Consider the following 21,888-nt stretch of genomic DNA (forward strand, 5'->3'; position numbering starts at 1 on the left):
TCACGGACCATGCACCGGTGTCCCGAAGTTCAGCGTAATCGAATCCGCCCAATCAATGTTGAGGGAAAGAAGGGATACCTCCAAGCCATCTTTCATTCCGTCCAGTCAGATTCTATTTTACATACTTATCTTCATTATCGGGTACGTATTGATTGTTTTACGTGAAATACCATTTATTCCGTTAGTTTTAGCAAAATAAATCGTGTAAAATAGGAAATATTTCTCAATGTGAATCAGGAAACGGTTGTTATTATTAACGTCAGCAGCTAGTTAGCTAGCTAACGTTAGCTAGTTACTGTAGCCAACAAAGCCCACTACGCAAAGGAAGTAGCTAGTGGTGATGGTGAACCCGTTTGATATAGCTACGTAGTTACACCATTACAAGTCTGTTAAGTATATGGAATTGTACAGCCAAAAGGAACCAACCTTGGTAACTAGGTACACATTAGTGTAATCCTACTGTCAATGATGGTTTAATCTTTCACCATGGCTTGTCACTCATTCAGCCACTCCTGACCCCAGCCTTCACAGTCAATATTAACACAATTATATGTATTTAGTATAGGCTGTCAAACCATATTGATATGAGCTGTTATGGTATAATTTGTCTCTGCCATATCATTTGTACAAATGCCAGGATTTATAGATGTCCATTTCTGTATTAATATGTCATTTTTGTAAGTGGAGTACCGAGTAGCTACAGTCATGGATTACATTTTCTGTACTTAACTTTTTAAACCTAGCTAACTGTTAATTGTTCCGGAAACATTACACAATGGTCAAGGTACCAGGAGTACGAGCTGATTGAAAACCAATCAATATAGACCTAGTCCTTTCGACAATATTTGTCATACAAATTTGTCAAACAAATGCTTCACAGTAACCCAGCCAAGATCCCTAACAGAGCAAGCGGTAAAAAGGCACAGCGTGAATAACCAATAACCCTCTGGCCAAACAGTTGTCCTTTTAGGCAAGACACCGCACACATAGTTCAGAGGAGCGTATGTCCATCTATCTAGGCTAGACAGTTGTCACATTAGCATAGTTGGGTCAGATAAGTATTCATATAGAGGCAGGCGTGAAGAGTCACCGGTGGAAATGGTGAACCTGTGAGGGCCAGGGGCGTCTGAATCTGTCTGACGTTATTCTCATTTTATTCACTAGAGGACAGCATTGCACGTGCTTGGATTGTTTTATGAAACCAATGACTTCTGTGTTCTTTCGGCCCCAATTCTCCACCAAGCACACATGTCCTGTGCTCACAACAACATATCCTTTCAAAAGGGAAAGGGGATACCTAGTCAGATGTACAACTGAATGCCTTCAACTGAAATGTGTCTTCCACATTTAACCCAACTCCTCTGAATCAGAGAGGTGTGGGGGGCTGCCTTAATTGACATCCAGGTCATCGGTGCCCGGGGAACAGTAACTGACTTGTTCAGGGGCAGAACGACAGATTTTTACCTTGTCAGCTCGAGGATTCCATCCTTTCGGTTACTGACCCAACGCTCTAACCACTAGGCTACCTGTCGGAAAGGCTATAATGATATAGCCTAATGGCTTTGCTATTTGCAGATGGTGAAGGCACAGTGAAGAGTAGTAGAAGTTACAAGCACAGAGAGTTAGGGCTCAGACACACCAATAGCGTTTGCTGGCCGAGAATATTTAGCACCTCTGAATGAAATTTGAGAACCGAGTGCGCACCGATTTTACATTTGGAATTGTGTGAAAAATGTTGACAGACGAAACAGAAGAATGTTAGATCCACATTCAATGTGTGCGAGCCTTAGTTACCATTGCTTGTAACCACTGTGTTGGGAGTGTGGCCTGGTGAGCTATTTAAAACATACTCCAATTGACAAACTGGCCTGTCTGAGAGTTAACAATAACAGACAGGTGCTGTTACCCAGGTACAGTGAATTATTGATGATTTTCACGGAGCACATGATGCAAGCGGTAGGTTCCTTGGAACACACGTACATGCACATACTGTAATTTGTTCTGGTCTGCATTGTCTGGCATTACAAAATGTCTCCCCTTTTCCTAACTTTTCTTTAATGTAATAAGTGCTACTTCCAACCTCAATTGTAAGACCAGAAATTAGCCTATATGTTATGGATTAGGCCTTATAAATACTCCAGAACATTAACCATCCACAGAATAGAATGTTAAACAACCCTACAACAAACAACACTGTACCCCAAAATGTGCGATTACGGGTAGTGTTTATAACGGGCCGTAAACTAGATTCAGCCGATAGCCGAATTTTGTCGGAGTGGATGGTCTGGGGCCGGAACATAATTATAGTAATTTGTACACTTCAAACTGACCACAAGTCAGCCAAAAAATAGATTGTATTTGAAAATAACAATCATTTCATGCCTTGATTACATTGAGACACAATCACGCCTAATTTTTAAAAATAAATTGGAATACTTGGGAACAGATTTCCTAAATTACCTTTTTTGGGGGACTGGTGATTTTAGTATTTTTTTAAAACCAAAAACAACCCCCAAACTACTCTGGGGAGCCCCAAAAAAATCACTAATGAGCCTGTTGCTGACCCCTGGTATATAACATTATGTAACCTATTGTATGTATTTATTTTTCAAATATTTTTTTGCAAAGTATTGGCTTTTTTTTTTAAATTTATTTTTTAATTGTATGTTTCTCTTTTAGAGAAACTGCACTTTCAAGTAATGCTGTTTGGCCTGGTAATTTATTAATTATAAAATTATTATTTTTGTAAAATGTTGTAATGTAACTCTTAGCAGATAAAATGAGTCCCATCTTGTTGTAGTATACATAATAGCTATTTCTATTTTGGAACAAGCCCATAAATAGCCTTTCTTTTGAATTTATTCATATTTATTTCAGAATAATTGTAACTTGTTTCCTTTTATGTTAATCCTATTTTTTTTTAATGATCTGGATTTACCATTCAGTTTTTCTTTTAATTCCACTTATATTATAGGGAAACATTCCCTGGTCTACATTTTAAATTGTGTGCAATTTCTCCAGGCCTTGGTTGTAGTTTTGGTGAAGAATGAGCCTATGTGCCCTCTCTCCTCTGAAGACGGCTGAGAAGAAGGGAGGGGTTTAGACAAAGGCCTTCTCTACAAAAATGGAGGTTACAACAGAGCAGCTGTCTGTTTTTCATTTAGTAGATGCTGCCATTTCTACTATATAATCTGTGAAAATAACATAACTTGCACCAGATGCAACCTTAGGAAACAGTATTACATTGTTGTGTGTGTATTATTTTGTGATTTGGGCCTAGCTCTCTCTCTTTTTTTATCTCCATGTCTCTCCTGCACTCAGCGCTGAACAAAGATAATTACTCAGGAAACCCTTCGGCCAATCGGATGCGGTCTTACATCCCGCCTGTGACAAAGGGGCCAGTCAGGGCCTGGCTACCATCAGACAGGCCTGATCGCCTTGCCTGAAGAACAGAGCCTTCCCAGGCTGAGAGTGTCCTCCATGTTTTATAAGTGTTGCCATAACAGTGTGTCAGGCAGCCATGCATCCACAGAGGTAAGCCCTGTCTATTTATCTCAACTCTAATTACAACATTCCTTCCTCCTCCTCCTCTGTTGTGTGAATGTTGCTGTGCAAATCTGGATGTGAATACCTGAAAATCACAGATTGCTTTCCCAAAGGAGTGGGGTGGGGGGGGCTTTGGGGGCAGGGGAGTCCTTGCAAGGCCCCTGTACCACAGAGAGCTTAGGTGGGGGTTGGGTTAGGACTCTCCCCTCTGCGCTCTCTGTCTATCTCTGTGTGTGTGTGTGTTTGTGTGTGGCAGGCAGGCAGGCAGGCTCACATGTGTTCCCCAGACATCCAGGCTGCCATGCAGTGGACTGCAGAGTGGACCATGGCAAATTCTTGGTTTCCTTGTCTTTTTTATAATGCAAAAGAGAGTAAGCTACAAATGGGCAATCTCTTATCTATCTCCCCTCTGCTGTGCCAGCCTTGTGTGTCATGGCACACAAGGCTGGGGGATGGGTGGCTGAGGAGGACTAGTGGGGTGGCGGGATTGGGGGGGGTGTTATGTATCTTTTGTTGTTGTGATTTAGTGTGTCATGCCAGGCCAGGGAGAATGGTCGTGGGGGAAACACATGTGCCTGTTAGACTGACCGGGGCGGGGGGTCTCCAGACGCTGATAGCTAACTCAACACTGGTTTCTTACAGTAAGTAGTGTGTTGGGGGACAAAATTAATACTTTCATAATTAATATCTGCAGATTTTCCCGAGTGGCGCAGTGATCTAAGGCACTGCATCTCAGTGCTAGAGGCGTCACTACAGACCCTGGTTTTATTCCAGGCTATATCACAACTGGCCGTGATTGGATGGCGCACAATTGGCCCAGCGTCGTTAGGGTTTGGCCGGGGTAGGTCGTCATTGTAAATAAGAATTTATTCTTAACTGACTTGTCTAGTTAAATAAAAAAAATGTAATACGAAAATATGAAATAATTCTTCACCAATTGACTCTAAATTAATTTCCAGTCTCACCCTCATCAGAACTGAGTCCTCAGAGTTCATTCAGTGTTCCGAAACCAAAAATGGAGGGTTTGAGGGAAATTGGTACATTTCATTCTTCCTCCACACATTAGTAGCCCTGTGTAGTCTAGTTGTTTTGAAGCTCATGGAATATGGGGTCTCAATTTACGGCCAAAGTCCTCCAGTTTACAGGCCAGTGCTACTTTGACTCTGTAGCTAGCACTCATCCTTGTAAAGCTGCTTCTTCTGCTCTGTGCCTCAAACAGTGGCCATTTTGTGTTAGAAACTGATTGTCCCTCTGGGTAATGCTCCACTCATGTCATTACAAATCAAACTGCCACCCAGAGAAACACTATATTTTTAGTGATTGTTGATTGTGTGTATCTTCTTTGTGTTATGGTTTGTTTGACTTCAGCTCAACTCATACTTGTCTGCATTTGTGTGCTTGTGTTCTCCCCCCCCCCCCCCCCCCCCCCCCTTGCACCGCTCGGGCCTCTCACCTATTTATAGCTGTAGAGACAAAAACACCATTGATCTGCTGCTTCATTTAAATGCCTGGTTTGACGTTTCTGAAATACTTGTGTTAAGATAATCATATCCCCTATTGTAAGTAGGTTATAGAAACTGCATATCTGGCTCTCAATTCACAAGAATCCTTTTTGGTAGCAATTTATAGTACTGTTTCCACTGGTGTTTAATAGGACATTACTTTATGGTTCTTAATTCAAATAATGAATCACAATGAATAACTAGCCCCTTCCCTACCTGTTTCCCAATAGTGCCTAAAATTAAATGTTTGCATGAATCAGAAAGTCATTCATAGGTTCTAATTATGTAATTAGTTACCATGGCATGGCAGATCTTAAAATCCACATTTTACTTTGATATGCCTACAATACTAGAAAAATGAATGTATTTCCATTTGCAATTATGAGCTAACTTTGGTGTCAAATCTATATTAGAATTTCTACATCCTCACTATCAACCACCTTGGTTTGGCTCTATACAAAGCATGTTCTAATTACAGTATGTGAATGGCACATCAACCACCATTACGTTAGCTTCCTCTTTTACTGTGGTTCATGAAAGGATGGGGGATGGGTGGCGCAGCAGTCTAAGGCACTGCATCTCAGTGCAAGAGGCGTCACTACAGTCCCTGGTTTGAATCCAGGCTGTATCACATCCGGCCCTGATTGGGAGTTCCATAGGGCGGCGCACAATTGGCCCAGCGTTGGCCAGGGTAGGCCATCATTGTAAATAAGAATTGCTCTTAACTGACTTGCCAAGTTAAATAATAAAAAAAGGTAAAACATTTCAGTACACTCATGGACAAAGCCAAAAGTGATCCAACACCCCTGGGAAAAAAAAAGAAATGGACAATTTTGAACAATCATTAGGTGAGCTTGGAGATGTGTATAAATTCACGCTCCATTAGCGTTATGTTAGTGGTAGGCCTAATGTTAGTAATCTGGTGACAGGTTATCTTTAGGCAGTCCTCTGGGGTTAGCTGAGGCAGCATTGCTCGTAAATTGGACACCAGGCTTTTATATGGTCTGCTTGTGATTTACTGCCTCCTAACCACAAAGAACAACTCAAAAACCCTCTTCTAAAACCTCTACCCATTCGCTCGGTCGCAATCAAAACAGACTGACAACCTTTTAAACCGAGGTGAAATTACACCGTTTTAATGCATAGGGAATCTCTGCATTGCAGCAGAAAATGTGTTTTAAGGAAGAAAGAAGCCTGCGCACAGCGAGTCGTGTGGCATACCACAGCTGACCAATCCGGTCCCGCCCTGCAGACCCTCCAGCCAATTACAGCAGCAGTTGAGGTTAAAGATTGACAATCGCAGTGAGAGCGGCAGCACAGAGCGAGCAGGGGCCTTCTGGAAAATTCTACAGCCATCTTTGTTTCATCTCCTCCAGACCAGTGTAAAAATCAGGCTGAAGGATTTTTCTTACATATTCTGTGGTATAAGACAAGGTATGCTACTAAGTGTGAATCATCTCTGATGAAGAACATGTTTTTTGGTTTTAAAAAATGTACAAAAATTAATCGTGTATAATGAATCTAATCTTTTTGCAGTGATTATAGTATGAAATGCTGGCAAAAGCATAGAACCTATTTCTGCAAGACTGTGCCTAAAACTAGTGGTTTCATATGGTCTTGAGTGAATGGTAAATTTAATCTTGACGGTGTTGTTTGTGCGTTATATCCCTCAGAGTCAGTCTTCTCTCTGGAGGTCAGGGGCTGCAGGGTGGCAAGGGCGCCAGGTTGTTTCTCCATCAACAATACTGATCCTCAGTGGATTCAAGGACACCAACACAAAGCAGACCCTCCCCCAGACCCAGACCCTCTCTCTGTACTAGACACAACTGTGTTGCATGAGACGGAGAAACAGTGTATTCTCCCCAGGGATAGGTCCTAAGTTTGCCAGATGTCTTTATTCTTATAGTCAAACAATTTATCTTTCTCTCAGTTTCTTTCATATTATTATGCCTAATTATTATTCGACAGCAGTGGGCACAGTAAAAGTGAAACTGAATATGGGGGTTACATTGGATAACTGATTTCCAATTAGCTGGATTTCTTCTCTCTCTCTCGCCTGTCTCGTCAGTCTCCCTCCTGTTGTACTCGGCAGTGACGGTGGTTTGGCTTAACTGTGTTTTGGTGTTTGGATGTTGAGCTGTAATCTCCACGGATCTCCTGTTCCTCGTGTGTGCCTGTGACTGGAGCCTCGGTCGGCATGGGGGAGAGGAGGGAGAGGAGTCGGCTGTGGCCTCCATTTTCTGTGACGAGAACCCTGCTCTGCCTCTGCTTGCCTGTCTCTGAGGAGCCAGTGGAATCTCAAGGCACAGATTCAATGTGTGTGTCTTTTCTTCTTCTTCTTCTATCAGCCATTAATCTTTTGTGGTGTTTGCTAATGTTATCCTGAATTTTGGTCTTCTGGAATATTCATAGATACTGAAGATTTTTTTGCTATCTGTTCTCCTGTGATTCTGCCAGGTTTCAGGAATTCTTCTCCTGGTCTGAAATGCCCTCTGGAAGAACATAGGATGACTAAACAATCTGCTTAGCTAGACGCTACAGGATCAGGTGGTTCTTGTGTCACTCTGGCTGCTCGGTGGGCCTATTTTTGAGTGAATAACGAGTGTGAACCTTGGCTTACTGCTGGGTTGCATGATTAAAGTGCTCTGTCCTCTCACAGTGCTCTCGCTGGTAGGACACGTAGCACAGAGAGTTGGCTAACATTTGCTCTCTTTCATGTTGGCCTCGTTCATTTTTTCATTCTGTGCCTGGAACAGGAAGGCCCTGAAGGGCAGCATGTCTAAACAAGACGAGACTCATATGCTGGATACTTTTAGAGTTTTCTTCCATTTGTATCTTCTTGATCTTCTCTCGTTTTTCAGATTGCATTATCGGTGATTTTATGCCTCAGTCTTTTTGATAATGGCGATTATGGCTAGTGATTTATTGATTGAGACTTCTCATGTGAATGTGGTGACAGGGTTGTTAAGCATTACCATAGGTTTATGAATGCTCAGTGTCATGGACTTGGTTTAATGAGCAGGACGTCAAGGTTTACAGTGCGTGTTAATGAGGGTGGCTTTATTGGCTTAGTAGATTTAGTTAATGGCCTCTCACAGTGGTAGTCATGCTTGGATGCATCAGTGGCTGCCCTCAGCTCTGGCTCTGGAGCATTGTGCATCTCCTTTTTCTACTCTGTCCTTTTTGTCTTCCAGATCAATGACCATTATGGATGTGGATTCTGAAGAATATATCAACTCTAATCTTATCCAAATCTTTGTCTCAAATGTTCCTCTGAGAACATCTATAACATTCCCACTTGTCCACTTCTTGAAAACAAAAATTATTCTAGATCTAGTGCTGAATATTAGCCTGTTAGGCTACCTGTACCTAGACGTTCTCCTATCAGGAGCCACCAGGGTATTGGGTCTGGTTCAGAGTGGGACCTGTGTTGGATCCTGAGGATTATTTTCGGACAATGAATACGACTACATCCTTGGAACGAGGCCCTCAGTGGCCCTGACAAAGGAGGGGCTGAACTCTCAAAGAACCCCATTCATCACCAAGGACCCCCTCCCCTTTCTTCTCCTCATTTTTCTTCCTGAGAGGGAATTAGAGGAGAGCAAAACCAAATACACAAAAAGCTCCAGGCTTTGATTTGTCCGTTTCTGTAAATGGAAGAGGCTATAGTTTACATTTTCGCACAATATTGTTTGTTATTGATATGATTTGCTGTGGAAATCTTATTTTGGCTGTTAAGAACAGGCTAGTTAACAGACCTATGTAACAGGTAAAAACCTGTAGCTAGCTAGTCAGACCAAGGTGGACTCCGTAGAGCTTACTGAAGTGATCTGGTGTAGTGGGTTTCTATACTGAACAAAAATATAAACTCAACATGTAAAGTGTTGGTTCAATGTTTCATGAGCTGAAATAAAAGATCCCAGAACTTTAAAAGGCCACTCTAAAATATGCAGTTTTGTCACACAACACAATGCCACAGATGTCTCAAGTTTTGAGGGAGCGTGCAATTGGCATGCTGACTGCAGGAATGTCCACCAGAACTGTTGCCAGAGAATTTAATGTTATTTTCTATACCATAAGCCGTCTCTGTCATTTTTGAGAATTTGGCAGTACGTCCAACCGACTTCACAATCACAGACCACGTGTAACCACGCCAGCCCAGGACATCCACATCCGGCTTCTTTACCTGCGGGATCGTCTGAGACCAGCCACCCGGACAGCTGATGAAACTGAGTATTTCTGTATGTCATAAAGCCCTTTTGTGGGGAAAAACTCATTCTGATTGGCTGGGCTTGGCTCCCCAGTTGGTGGGCCTGGCTCCCAAGTGAGTGGGCCTATGCCCTCCCAGTCCCACGCAAAGCGCCCCTGACCAGTCTTCAAATCCATAGATTAGGGCCTAAAGAATGTATTAAATTGACTGAGTTCCTTATATCAACTGTAACTGAGTAAAATCGTTGAAATTGTGGCGTTTATTTTTGTTCAGTATAGGAATAGCCAGTTGTGAGAGCTGGGGTTTGGGTGGCTACCAAAAATCACCTTTTTACACTCTCATCCATGACTGTCTGAGGCAATCTTCTGTGAGTCACCGTCCATTTTGAAGGTGAAAACCCTTTTGTGATGTAGCCTACGCATTTGTGGAAGTGTTTTTGTAATCATTGAAAACCCCAAAATGTGTTTAAGGCGTTGCTCTTTTGAATGAGCTTGCATTGTACAGAAAGATCTTCTTTAGTGTAGGTAGGTGGGCAAATGGGGACGCAAACAAACTCGTCAATGCATGGCCCTCATCAGGACTGAAGCCCTTGTCTCTCCATTGTGTCCTGGAGGACAGGAGCACACAGCCTACTCGGTTGGATGGCCTTATTTGTTGTGCTGAAGCACAAGTGTTGCGTTTTATTGCAACTCTTGTGCAAGCTGAATAAAGAGGTCCTGTTGCCATGGAGATTCTCTCCGGTGGCACCCCATGGAACACAAACTCCCAACGTCTAAAGTTTATCTGACTGTGATTACCAATGATTATAGACATGCATAGGAAGACATGATTACTCTGAAAAAAAATGTGGTTGTCATTTAGGAGACTCTTATCGAGAGTGACTTACAATTCGTGATCATGAATGATCTTAAAGGCCATGGATCTGAGATTTAAGTCAATTCTGTGCCACCGGTTGCGCCTTAGATTTGGTAACAATAGTAACCTATTGATGTTTCTCAATAAAGCTGATGAGGTAACCACAATGGAAACCTGCTGAAACTCTGGTGACTTTGTCCCCTGGGACCCTGCCCTAGGTGGTGTTCCACTTGTTTACTGTGTGACATGATTTGTTTTGTGAACACTGTTTGTGACTGACTCTCTCTCCTCCTTTCATTCTGTGCTGTGCAGTCTGGCTGAGGACGAGGTACAGACGGAGTCGGATGTGGTAGAGGGGATGGATGTGGCACTGCGATCCAAAGGTAAGAACAAGGCCCTGCATGCTAAGACCAATGTTGTATTTTGAGAAGACCGCATATTCTAGTATTCTTCTTCTAGTGTTTATCTTACCGTTAAACATACTTGTTGTTTGATGTGGATCTCATAGAGCTACACAGAGCAACCATTGTGCCATTCAGTTAAAATCGTATCACCACTACCTCTGAGGTTGTTGCACGGGTTCAGCCTCACCATCACGTGCTGTGGATGTTAGCCTATGTCACCATTTAGGAGGCATCCTTCACACGTGATCACTATCACAGGGCCCGACCACACTGACTTAACATATGAAATTTGTTGCCAGATTGGGAAACCTAGCAGTAGGGTTTGGTGACCAAAATCCCTTATCTGGTTGGATTCAGTATTCCTGGGCAACCACCATATTAAGTCTCTCAATGAAGGGGTTCTGCTAACAAAAAGAATGCTTGAGGATTTACTCTGCCTTTGACCTTCAAATACCCCCCCATCTGAGTGTCATTGTGTAGAGTGGCCTGGGACTGGGAGTGCCTCTGTCGCTCTAGCCTTTCATGCCAGGGATCTAGTCTCTGTCCTTCTAAGATTCCTATAAGCTGCTACTCTCTGTGTTGTATGTATGGTTACCTGGTGTCCCCTCTGCTCCTGACACTAGTGTCTGACCCCGGGTCAGCAGAGCGGGTGCTGGCAACTCAGAAGAGGAAGGTGTCCAGCCCAACCCACTCCTCCAACGGCCACTACCCCTCAGACACCCCTCCAAGCCCCTTGAAGAAGAAGAAGAAACCTGGAGCCGTCCACAGCAACAACAAAGACCAGGTGGGGTGGAGGTGTAGTTTGTGACTGTGTGTGTGTGTGTGCACCTGTGCATGACTGATTGTGCACCTGTGCATGACTGATTGTGCTTCCAGGTTTAAATGAAAGACACTGCTTCATGTTCTGTGGTCGGATGCATTTGTTCATATCCCAAAAATGTCTACCATGTATTGATGATTGACTATTAAGATGATTTATCAGTCTGCTGATTAATCATGATAACTGTTTATAGAGTAGAATACTTTAAAATTACTTTTCTAAACTGCCTTTTTTGGAAAGAGTAGATATGCCTGCCAAATATGTTTGTTTGTGTTGTGAATGCTTTGTTTTACATGTATGACATGATTCAACCCCAAGCCAAAACCTTTGAATTCAGTTCCACTGACAATGAACATGTCATACACACATTCTGAACAGTCACATACAGTGGGGCAAAAAGGTATTTAGTTAGCCAGCAATTGTGCAAGTTCTCCCACTTAAAAAGATGAGAGGCCTGTAATTTTCATCATAGGTACACTTCAACTATGACAGTCAAAATGAGGAAAAAAAATCCAGAAAATCACATTGTAGGATTTTTTATGAATTTATTTGCAAATTATGGTGGAAAATAAGTATTTGGTCACCTACAAACAAGCAAGATTTCTGGCTCTCACAGACCTGTAACTTCTTCTTTATGAGGCTCCTCTGTCCTCCACTCATTACCTGTATTAATGGCACCTGTTTGAACTTGTTATCAGTATAAAAGTCACCTGTCCACAACCTCAAACAGTCACACTCTAAACTCCACTATGGCCAAGACCAAAGAGCTGTCAAAGGACACCAGAAACAAAATTGTAGACCTGTACCAGGCTGGGAATGCTGAATCTGCAATAGGTAAGCAGTTTGGTTTGAAGAAATCAACTGTGGGAGCAATTATTATGAAATGGAAGACATACGAGACCACTGATTATCTCCCTCGATCTGGGGCTCCACGCAAGATCTCACCCCGTGGGGTCAAAATGATCACAAGAGCGGTGAGCAAAAATCCCAGAACCACACGGGGGGACCTAGTGAATGACCTGCAGAGAGCTGAGACCAAAGTAACAAAGCCTACCATCAGTAACACACTACGCCGCCAGGGACTCAAATCCTGCAGTGCCAGACGTGTCCCCTTGCTTCAACCAGTACATGTCCAGGCCCGTCTGAAGTTTGCTAGAGAGCATTTGGATGATCCAGAAGAAGATTGGGAGCATATCATATGGTCAGATGAAACCAAAATACAACTTTTTGGTAAAAACTCAACTTGTCGTGTTTGGAGGACAAAGAATGCTGAGTTGCATCCAAAGAACACCATACCTACTGTGAAGCATGGGGGTGGAAACATCATGCTTTGGGGCTGTTTTTCTGCAAAGGGACCAGGACGACTGATCCGTGTAAAGGAAAGAATGAATGGGGCCATGTATCGTGAGATTTTGAGTGAAAACCTCCTTCCATCAGCAAGGGCATTGAAAATTAAACGTGGCTGGGTCTTTCAGCATGACAATGATCCCAAACACACCGCCCGGGCAACGAAGGAGTGACTTCGTAAGAAGCATTTCAAGGTCCTGGAGTGGCCTAGCCAGTCTCCAGATCTCAACCCCATAGAAAATCTTTGGAGGGAGTTGAAAGTCTGTGTTGCCCAGCAACAGCCCCAAAACATCATTGCTCTAAAGAAGATCTGCATGGAGGAATGGGCCAAAATACCAGCAACAGTGTGTGAAAACCTTGTGAAGACTTACAGAAAACGTTTGACCTCTGTCATTGCCAACAAAGTATTAAGATAAACTTTTGTTATTGACCAAATACTTATTTTCCACCATAATTTGCTAATAAATTCATTAAAAATCCTACAATGTGATTTTCTGGATTTTTTTTCTAATTTTGTCTGTCATAGTTGAAGTGTACCAATGATGAAAATTACAGGCCTCTCTCATCTTTTTAAGTGGGAGAACTTGCACAATTGGTGGCTGACTAAATACTTTTTTGCCCCACTGTAGATATGTGCTGACTAGTATTGTGTCTTGTTCACTGATTGGCTGATGTGGGTTGATGTGGTGTCAAGCATGATACCCAACACAAAACTGGTTATTGGTCCACCAGGGAAAGTCATCAATGAAATTGCACATTGTAAGTCTGACAACTTAAAAATATGACAATAACACAAACTTCCGGTTTAGATCAAGAACAATGACATTACTATCGTATAGGCCTACATTGATATTGACTAGACCAATTTAACAGTCTTGTGTTTGGTGCCTGCCTTATTTTGCCTTACATGTTGCTTATTACCCTGCCTTACTTGCCACTTTGTGATTATCTGTGTGTTTCTGTTGCACTGCACCTTTTGTGTTTTGTTTTCTGCGTGTGTTTTGAAACCCGCCCCCTGTTTCTCTTGCCTGCATTTCAGTCAGAACTAAGACATGGTCCCTTTTACTATGTGAAGCAGTCATCACTCACCACAGACCCTGTTGATGTTGTCCCGCAGGACAGCAGGAATGACTTCTACTGCTGGCTGTGCCACCGCGAGGGCCAGGTGCTCTGCTGTGAGCTCTGCCCGAGGGTGTACCACGCCAAGTGCCTCAAACTGCCAGCAGAGCCCGAGGGTGACTGGTTCTGTCCAGAGTGTGAGGTACTCACTCACGTGTGTGCCGTGCGTGTGGGTGTGTAGGTGTATATACGTGTGAAAGCGGTATGGGAGTGTTCCGGGCACATTCTCGCTTAATCACTAGCTTAATGTCCGCTTGCTCTTTGGGGTGTCAGGTGATGGGGTTGGAGGCATGCTTGGGGTCAATTCCAATTCGACTCTGCATTCTAGTAAAATAATTAAATAAACATATTATCCTATAATAATGGTACTACATGTGTTACTTCCTAATTATTGAATTTAAATGGAATGGACCCCAGGCCTGTTTAGATGGGGCTAACATAAAGTGGGCAGGATCTTTATCGTCCCTCTCTAGATGGATGTTGCCTCCTATGAGGACTAGTACCACAGTCTCCTATAGATTATGACATACTGTAGATGCATAGTTAATAGCCAGCCCAGCGACCTACTGTGAGTGGTTGTGTTTACCCAGCTACTATTTGTCAATGGTACATTGTCCTGACTTCGTCATTTTTTCTAGAAAATCACAGTAGCAGAGTGCATAGAGACACAGAGCAAGGCCATGACTATGCTAACGATAGACCAGCTGTCCTACCTGCTGAAGTTTGCCCTCCAGAAGATGAAACAGCCGGGGGTAAGTTAGTGAAAGTCTCTCTCATGCCCTCTAGGTGCCCACTGTGGGCTAGAGATGGTTCTATCGCTTCTGTTGTTTATGAGAGTTGAACTAATACATATTTCTTCTGTGGGCAGACTGAGCCCTTCTGGAAGCCTGTGGCTCTGGAGCAGCACCCTGACTATGCTGAGTACATATACCACCCAATGGACCTCGCAACACTAGAGAAGGTACCATTACATTCACATTTCAGTCATTTAGAGCAGACGTTTATCAATTCCCGACTTGGAGCCCTCTAATAGCAAGGCAATGATGAGCTTTTTGAGTCTATAAATCGTGGTCTACAGATAATACAGTGCCTTCAGAAAGTATTCACAAGCCTTCATTTTTTCCACATGTTGTTGTGTTGCCTGAATTTTAAATTGATTACGTTTAGATTTTGTCACTGGCCTACCCAAAATAACCCATAATGTCAAAGTGGAATTATGTTTTAAGAAATGTTTACTAATTAATAAAGAATGAAAAGCTAATATGTTTTGAGTAAGTATTCCACCCATTTGTTATGGCAAGCCTAAATACACTGAACAAAAATATAAACGCAACCATTTCAGTTCATATCAATCAATTGAAATAAATAAGTTAGGCCCAAATCTATGGGTTTCACATGACTGGGAATACAGATATGCATACGTTGGTCACAGATACCTAAAAAAAAGAATAAGTAGGAGTGTTGATCAGAAAACCAGTCCGTATCTGGTGTAACCACCATTTGCCTCATGCAGTGCATATAATTGATCTGGCTGTTGATTGTGGCCTGTGGAATGGCTGTGTGAAGTTGCTGGATATTGGCGGGAACTGGAACACGCTGTCGATCCAGAGTATCCCAAGAATGCTCAATGGATGACATGTCTGGTGAGTATGCAGGCCATGGGACATTTTCAGCTTCCAGGAATTCAGCTTCCAGATCCTTGTGACATGGGACGGTGGATGAATAGCATGACAGTGGGCCGCAGGATCTCGTCACAGCATCTCGGTACATTCAAATTGCCATCTATAAAATGCAATTATGTTCATTGTCCGTAGCTTATGCTTGCCCATACCATAACCCCACCGGCACCATGGGGCACTCTCTGTCTGCCATCTGCCCGGTACAGTTGAAACCTGGATTCTTCCATGAAGAGCACACTTTTTCAGTGTGCCAGTGGCCATCGAAGGTGAGCTTTTGCCCACTGAAGTTGGTTACTACATCAAACTGCAGTCAGGTCAAGACCCTGGTGAGGACGACAAGCACATGAGCTTCCCTGAGACGGTTTCTGACAGTTTGTGTAGAAATTCTTTGGTTGTGCAAACCTACAGTTTCATCAGCTGTCCAGGTGGCTTGTCTCAGACCATCCCGTAGGTGAATAAGCCTGATGTGGAGGTCCTGGGATGGTGTGGTTACACGTGGTTTGCGGTTGTGAGGCCGGTTGGACGTACTGCCAAATTCTCTAAAACAACGTTGGAGGTGGCTTATGGTAGAGAAATTAACAGAATTATCTGCCAACAGCCCTGGTGGACATTCCTGCAGTCAGCATGCCAATTGCAATCTCCCTCAAAACCTGAGACATCTGTGGCATTGTGTTTGACAAGACTGTACATTTTAGAGTGGACTTTTATTATCCCCCAGCACAGGGTGCACCTGTGTAATGATCATGCTGTTTAATCATCTTTTTTTATATGCCACACCTGTCAGGTGGATGGATTAGCTTGACAAAGGAGAAATGCTCACTAACGGGGATGTAAACAAATTTGTGCACAAAATTTGAGAGAAATAAGCTATTTGTGCATATTGAAATGTTCTGGGATCTTTTATTTCAGCTCATGAAACATGGGACCAACACTTTACATGTTGCATTTATGTTTTTGTTCATGATATGTTCAGGAGTAAAAATTGTAAACAAGTTGCATGGACTTACTCTGTGTGCAATAACAGTTTTTAACAAGATATTTTAATGACTATCTCATCTCTGTACCCCACACTTACAATTATCTGTAAGGTCCCTCAGTCGAGCAGTGTATTTCACAACACAGATTCAACCACAAAGACCAGGGAGGTTTTCCAATGCCTTGCAAGGAAGGGCACCACCGATTTGGTAGATGGGTAAAAATAAAGCAGATCGAATATCTCTTTGAGCATGGTGAAGTTATTAATTACACTTTGGATGGCATATCAATACAACCAGTCACTACAAAGATACTAGAGTCCTTCCTAACTCAGTTGCTGGAGAGGAAGGAAACTGTTCAGAGATTTCACCATGAGACCAATGGTGATTTTAAAACGGTTACAGTATGGCTGGGCGATATGGCCTGAAACGTAATCTTAAAAAAATAAAACTATCTACATTTAAAAACATAATTTCTCTAAATAAGCTTTGTTGTACAATTAAAGGTCAAATACATTGCATTTAAAACAGTCAAAAATAAGCTAATGAATTCAGAGCTTGTGAAATTATACCTAGACTGAATATATGCCTTCCACAACTATAAATCAAATCAAATTGTATTGGTCACATACACGTTTTAGCAGATTGTTATTGCAGGTGTAGCGAAATGCTTGTGTTTTTAGCTCCGACAGTGCAGTAATATCTAACAAGTAATGTCTAACAATTTCACAACAAAAATTGTTGTGAAAGACGCACTAATAGTTTAATTACTTTATCAAAATAGTTGTACCTACTGTTTTTCTTATGATCACTGATCTGGCTTTCAGGTGTGTCTATAAAATGTACTTTTTATTACATTTAACCAGAACCATGCATAATGCACATTCACTAACAATGTAGCAGTTATTATAGTCAATTAACACCAATCTCATAAATCATCTCTCAAGCACAAGCCCATGTGCTAGTTAGAAGTCAGCTAATATTTATATTTTAAGTTTAGCCAACTTGGATCAAATATATAATTTCACAAGCTCTGAATTCAGCTAACAAGGCAAAATAGTTGAATTGTTATGAACACACCCTTCTGTCCATCTCCAACTGTTTGAACAGCATGCTAGTCTGTCCACTTTGTTCAGATGTTGAAATCAAGTGGCTTACCTTATTTCTCAGAATGAGTTGCCAATTCCTTATATAATTGTTTTATGCTTATTGCAGATTTATAAAACAGTCATCCAAATAGCTAGTATAACAATATTTGACAAAAATGCTGCTAGCGATACGTGGTACCATAATGCGGGCGAGACAAACTGAGCATACATTTTCTAGAATGAATGTTCATTGGTACATCTGTTTTAGTAGTGTTGGCTCTTGCTTGAAATTTGAGGAGTTGAAACAAACAGGGTATGGTTCAAAAGATTAACTTCTCTATTACAGTAAAATAATGTCTCAATATGTTTGTGTCCATATGACCGATTCTGTTGGATCGAACCTCAAATGCAAATGGCGAGTTAAAACCGTTTTGTCAGAGAGGTAGAAGTGATCTTTCATCTTTGTTGTTATGGTAGGGGGATTGGCTTGGGAGAAAGAGACGAACCGAGAGGTTTCACTCTTGCCAAAATCTGTCAAAATAAGCCCAAAGTGTTTCTAACACAAGGCCAAATATACACTGGAGTTGCTTAGAAAGACAACATTAAATGTTCCTGATTGGCCTAGTTACAGTTTTTTAAATTTAAATTTTATTTATTTCACCTTTATTTAACCAGGTAGGCTAGTTGAGAACAAGTTCTCATTTTTACAACTGCGACCTGGCCAAGATAAAGCATAGCAGTGTGAACAGACAACAACAGAGTTACACATGGAGTAAACAATAAACAAGTCAATAACACAGAAAAAAAAAGTCTATATACATTGTGTGCAAAAGGCATGAGGAGGTAGGCGAATAACTACAATTTTGCAGATTAACACTGGAGTGATAAATGATCAGATGGTCATGTACAGGTAGTGATACTGGTGTGCAAAAGAGCAGAAAAGTAAATAAATAAAAACAGTATGGGGATGAGGTAGGAAAATTGGGTGGGCTATTTACCGATGGACTATGTACAGCTGCAGCGATCGGTTGCAGCTGCTCAGATAGCATAATTTTTTACTTAAATCGGCTTAAATCTATGGCAAGACTTAAATTGTTGTTTAGAAATGATCAACAACCAACTTTGACAAGAGTTTGAAGAATCTTAAAAATGTCTAAAACCATGTTTTCACTTTGTCATTATGAGGTATTGTGTGGAAAAAAGGCATTAAGAGTTGGGCCAAATTTTTTTTTAAACATAGCGTTGTTTAAATATTCCCCATGTAATGTTAATGGGGCGCTAACATAGCTGCCATAGAAGTTTGTCATGTAAATGCATCATTATGCAGAAACATTAAAGCGTCAATCAGCAGTTAAAACAATAAAGCGTACTCACCACCATTGTTTCGGTAAAAAGCAGGGGGGGGGATGGGGCTGGAGAAATGTCACCACTCTCAAATTCAAAGACAGAGCTATGGCTACAAGGACTGACCATCCATGATATCAAAATGATAGTTTTAACCATCCTTGTTCAATGGGCCCAACTCTCTAAATACATGGCTCTGGTGTAATCAAATCATATTTTTCTCTGCTATATTGGTAGAATATGAAAAAGAAAATGTATGGCTGCACAGAATCCTTTTTGGCTGACATGAAATGGATCTTACACAACTGCATCATCTACAATGGAGGTAGGTCAAAAACACATGTTTAAGACAGTTTCCTCACTATACTGCTTGCAACATGCTTTGGAAATAAAACTTGGCTCTTACAAACATGTTTGTTCCAGGAAATCACAAACTAACAGCAACAGCAAAGGTTGTTGTGAAGATCTGTGAACATGAAGTGAGTATCATTTTTACATGATGACTGAAATGTCATTTGGTTGTGTGTTTTGTTTTCTCCTTTCTAAATGTATTTCAGTAATGTGGAAAATGCTGTTTTTTTCAGGTGAATGAAATTGAGGTCTGTCCGGAGTGCTACCTGTCCTCGTGCCAAAAGAGGGACAACTGGTTTTGCGAGCCATGTGTAAGACAAATGTTTCCTCATCTTCTTTTGCAAAGGACATTTTATGGATATAAATGTAAATGTTTGTCCCGTGACTTAAGGTCACAATTCGGTTTGTCCTGAAGACAAATGTAGATTGTAGATTAGCCTAAATGTAATGTTTCAAATCTCAAAAATACTCTTTACAACACAGGTAAAGTCTTTGCGAATCCTATTCCTCTGTTTGTGTTTATGTTATTTTATCTAACCGTGACCCCCGGTCTGCCCCCCCTCTCAGGGTCACCCACACCCCCTGGTATGGGCAAAGTTGAAGGGCTTCCCCTTCTGGCCAGCCAAAGCACTACGGGAGAAGGATGGACAGGTGGACGCACGCTTCTTCGGACAGCATGACCGGTGAGCCTTGCTATTTAATGAAAGTGGCGGATGAAAGAGACTTTTCATAGTAATTACTGAAGTACTGTTTGCATTCGTATGGTATTGGACTCCTCTGAAGGTAATCATAGGTCTCTCTGCTTATCCTACTCCTAACTTGTCTCCCTGTGTTTTTTCTCTGCAGGGCGTGGGTTCCCATTAACAATTGCTACCTCATTTCCAAGGAGATTCCCTTCTCTGTGAAGAAGACCAAGAGCATCTTCAACAGCGCCATGCAGGAGATGGAGGTCTATGTGGAGAACATCCGCAAGAAGTTTGGGGTGTTCAACTACGCCCCCTTCCGCACCCCCTACACGCCCAACAACCAGCTTCAGATGTTGCTGGACCCAGCCAACCCCGACGCAGGGACTGTGAAGACGGAGAAACCTGACAAGATGCGCTTCAACTTCGACATGACCGCATCTCCCAAGATGCTCTTGGGCAAGAGCTCTCTGTCGAGCGGGATGGGACGGAGGATCTCTCTCACGGACATGCCTCGCTCTCCCATGAGCACCAACTCGTCTGTACACACAGGTTCTGACGTGGAGCAGGATGGGATGGAGAGAGGGCCTAGGAACCCCCCATTCCACTACAGCGCTGGGGAGGATTCTATGGACTATACCGGTAATTAACATGCTCCTGAATCATATAACTATATAACGCATCATATAACTAACTAACACCCTATAGTCACATTCAAAACACAGGTTAGGATCAAGACTCAAACCATTTGTGGAGGTTAAAGTGTTATGCGTTATTGCCTCAGCATCCCCTGCCTCAGTGAAGATGGGCCATGCAGGCAGCATGACGGGCAGCCCCAAGCCCTTCTCCCCTGGTCTGGTGCCCAAACAGGAGAGGGCCCCAGGCACAGGCAGCATCCTCAATCTCAACCTGGGTGAGTCCCATCTAACCCCACCCCCTTATGTAGCACCTTGTCTTGTGCAGTCTGTTTGGTTAGGGCAGGGTTGGGTAAACTATGGCCCGGCAGGAGGTTTGAGTATAGATTTTTTACATTTTATTTTGGGTTATAATTAGTAAATTATTATTTGGAGTAAAAAAAAAAATAATAATAAAAAACACACTCCGCACCTGAACGTCTAAAACTATATAGTATGTACAAATTATTATATATTTTCAAATTACTGCCCATTTTCTGGCCTGCAAATTGATTTTGACATTTAAAAAAAAATCCTGATGTGGCCCTTGAGCCAAAATGTTTTCCCACCCCTGGGTTAGGGGTTATGTTTTGGTTTTGGTTGAGTTTTAGTGTCCGGGTTCATAAGGTCATGGAATTTTTAAATTATGTTTTCCAGGCCTGGAATGTTTTAGGAAAATGATCAAATCCAAAAAGTTTTTGAAAAGTCATGGAAATTAATTAAATCATTTCTGTTAATGTAAATAATTTAGGCACAGTTTTTAAAATATTTAACATAAAATAAACATATCAGACAGGATCGGAATATGACACTTCAGTGCATATGTGTGTGTGCGCAAGCGTCACCTGCATGTGTGTCAGTGTGCCTTGCTCAAGGAGAGAGACAGTCGGACATTACATTCCCTCTATGATTGCAGCAGTAGGTAGGCCTAGCCTATAAAATATGATAGAGAACAGACTAATTGGGTAGCCAATTCAAAACATATATTGTAGCCTGGCCAGTTAACTAGAGAGAGAACTGTTTAGTTGTTATTAGTCATGTCCCAGAAAACTTTCCACTTACGGTAGGTACACTTGCGAATAAGGCCATAAAAAGTGTCATACAGATTATTCATTTAAATTATTATTTTTGACGAAACTAACAATTAACTTTGTCATTGTATTAGTTGGGATTATTTTTAATTTCGATGAATCGAGTCATGTTAATCAAAATAATAATGTGTGAATTGTGATCAGTAGTTTTATGAACTGGTTTTGTAGATACTTCCAGTTGATTTGGGCATCCGATGTATG

General features: G+C 41.9%; 1 protein-coding gene across 20 annotated transcripts in view; it reads left to right on the plus strand.

Moving 5' to 3' along the window:
* Nucleotides 1-24: 24 nt before the first annotated feature.
* LOC110492382 (MYND-type zinc finger-containing chromatin reader ZMYND8) overlaps nucleotides 25-21,888 on the plus strand; it is a 32,952-nt gene continuing 11,088 nt past the window's right edge. For 3 of the 20 annotated variants that reach the window (XM_021566647.3, XM_090203528.1, XM_090203532.1), the window contains exons 1-14: nucleotides 41-141; nucleotides 3,022-3,130; nucleotides 3,322-3,534; nucleotides 10,426-10,496; nucleotides 11,141-11,301; nucleotides 13,724-13,945; nucleotides 14,442-14,555; nucleotides 14,672-14,764; nucleotides 19,126-19,213; nucleotides 19,312-19,367; nucleotides 19,473-19,550; nucleotides 19,807-19,922; nucleotides 20,086-20,564; nucleotides 20,707-20,835. In XM_021566647.3, coding sequence (XP_021422322.3) covers nucleotides 3,521-3,534; nucleotides 10,426-10,496; nucleotides 11,141-11,301; nucleotides 13,724-13,945; nucleotides 14,442-14,555; nucleotides 14,672-14,764; nucleotides 19,126-19,213; nucleotides 19,312-19,367; nucleotides 19,473-19,550; nucleotides 19,807-19,922; nucleotides 20,086-20,564; nucleotides 20,707-20,835 — 1,621 coding nt within the window. In that variant the 5' untranslated portion in view covers nucleotides 41-141; nucleotides 3,022-3,130; nucleotides 3,322-3,520. Of the gene's footprint in view, nucleotides 142-2,679; nucleotides 2,715-3,021; nucleotides 3,131-3,321; nucleotides 3,535-6,101; nucleotides 6,483-10,425; nucleotides 10,497-11,140; nucleotides 11,302-13,723; nucleotides 13,946-14,441; nucleotides 14,556-14,671; nucleotides 14,765-19,125; nucleotides 19,214-19,311; nucleotides 19,368-19,472; nucleotides 19,551-19,806; nucleotides 19,923-20,085; nucleotides 20,565-20,706; nucleotides 20,836-21,888 lie in introns of those variants that run through there. The other 17 variants (XM_090203526.1, XM_090203527.1, XM_090203531.1 and 14 more) reach the window with 9 other exon arrangements.

This window comes from Oncorhynchus mykiss, chromosome 16 (assembly GCF_057628025.1).
Source record: "Oncorhynchus mykiss isolate SJ-2025 chromosome 16, ASM5762802v1, whole genome shotgun sequence".
Taxonomy (NCBI): Eukaryota; Metazoa; Chordata; class Actinopteri; order Salmoniformes; family Salmonidae; genus Oncorhynchus; species Oncorhynchus mykiss.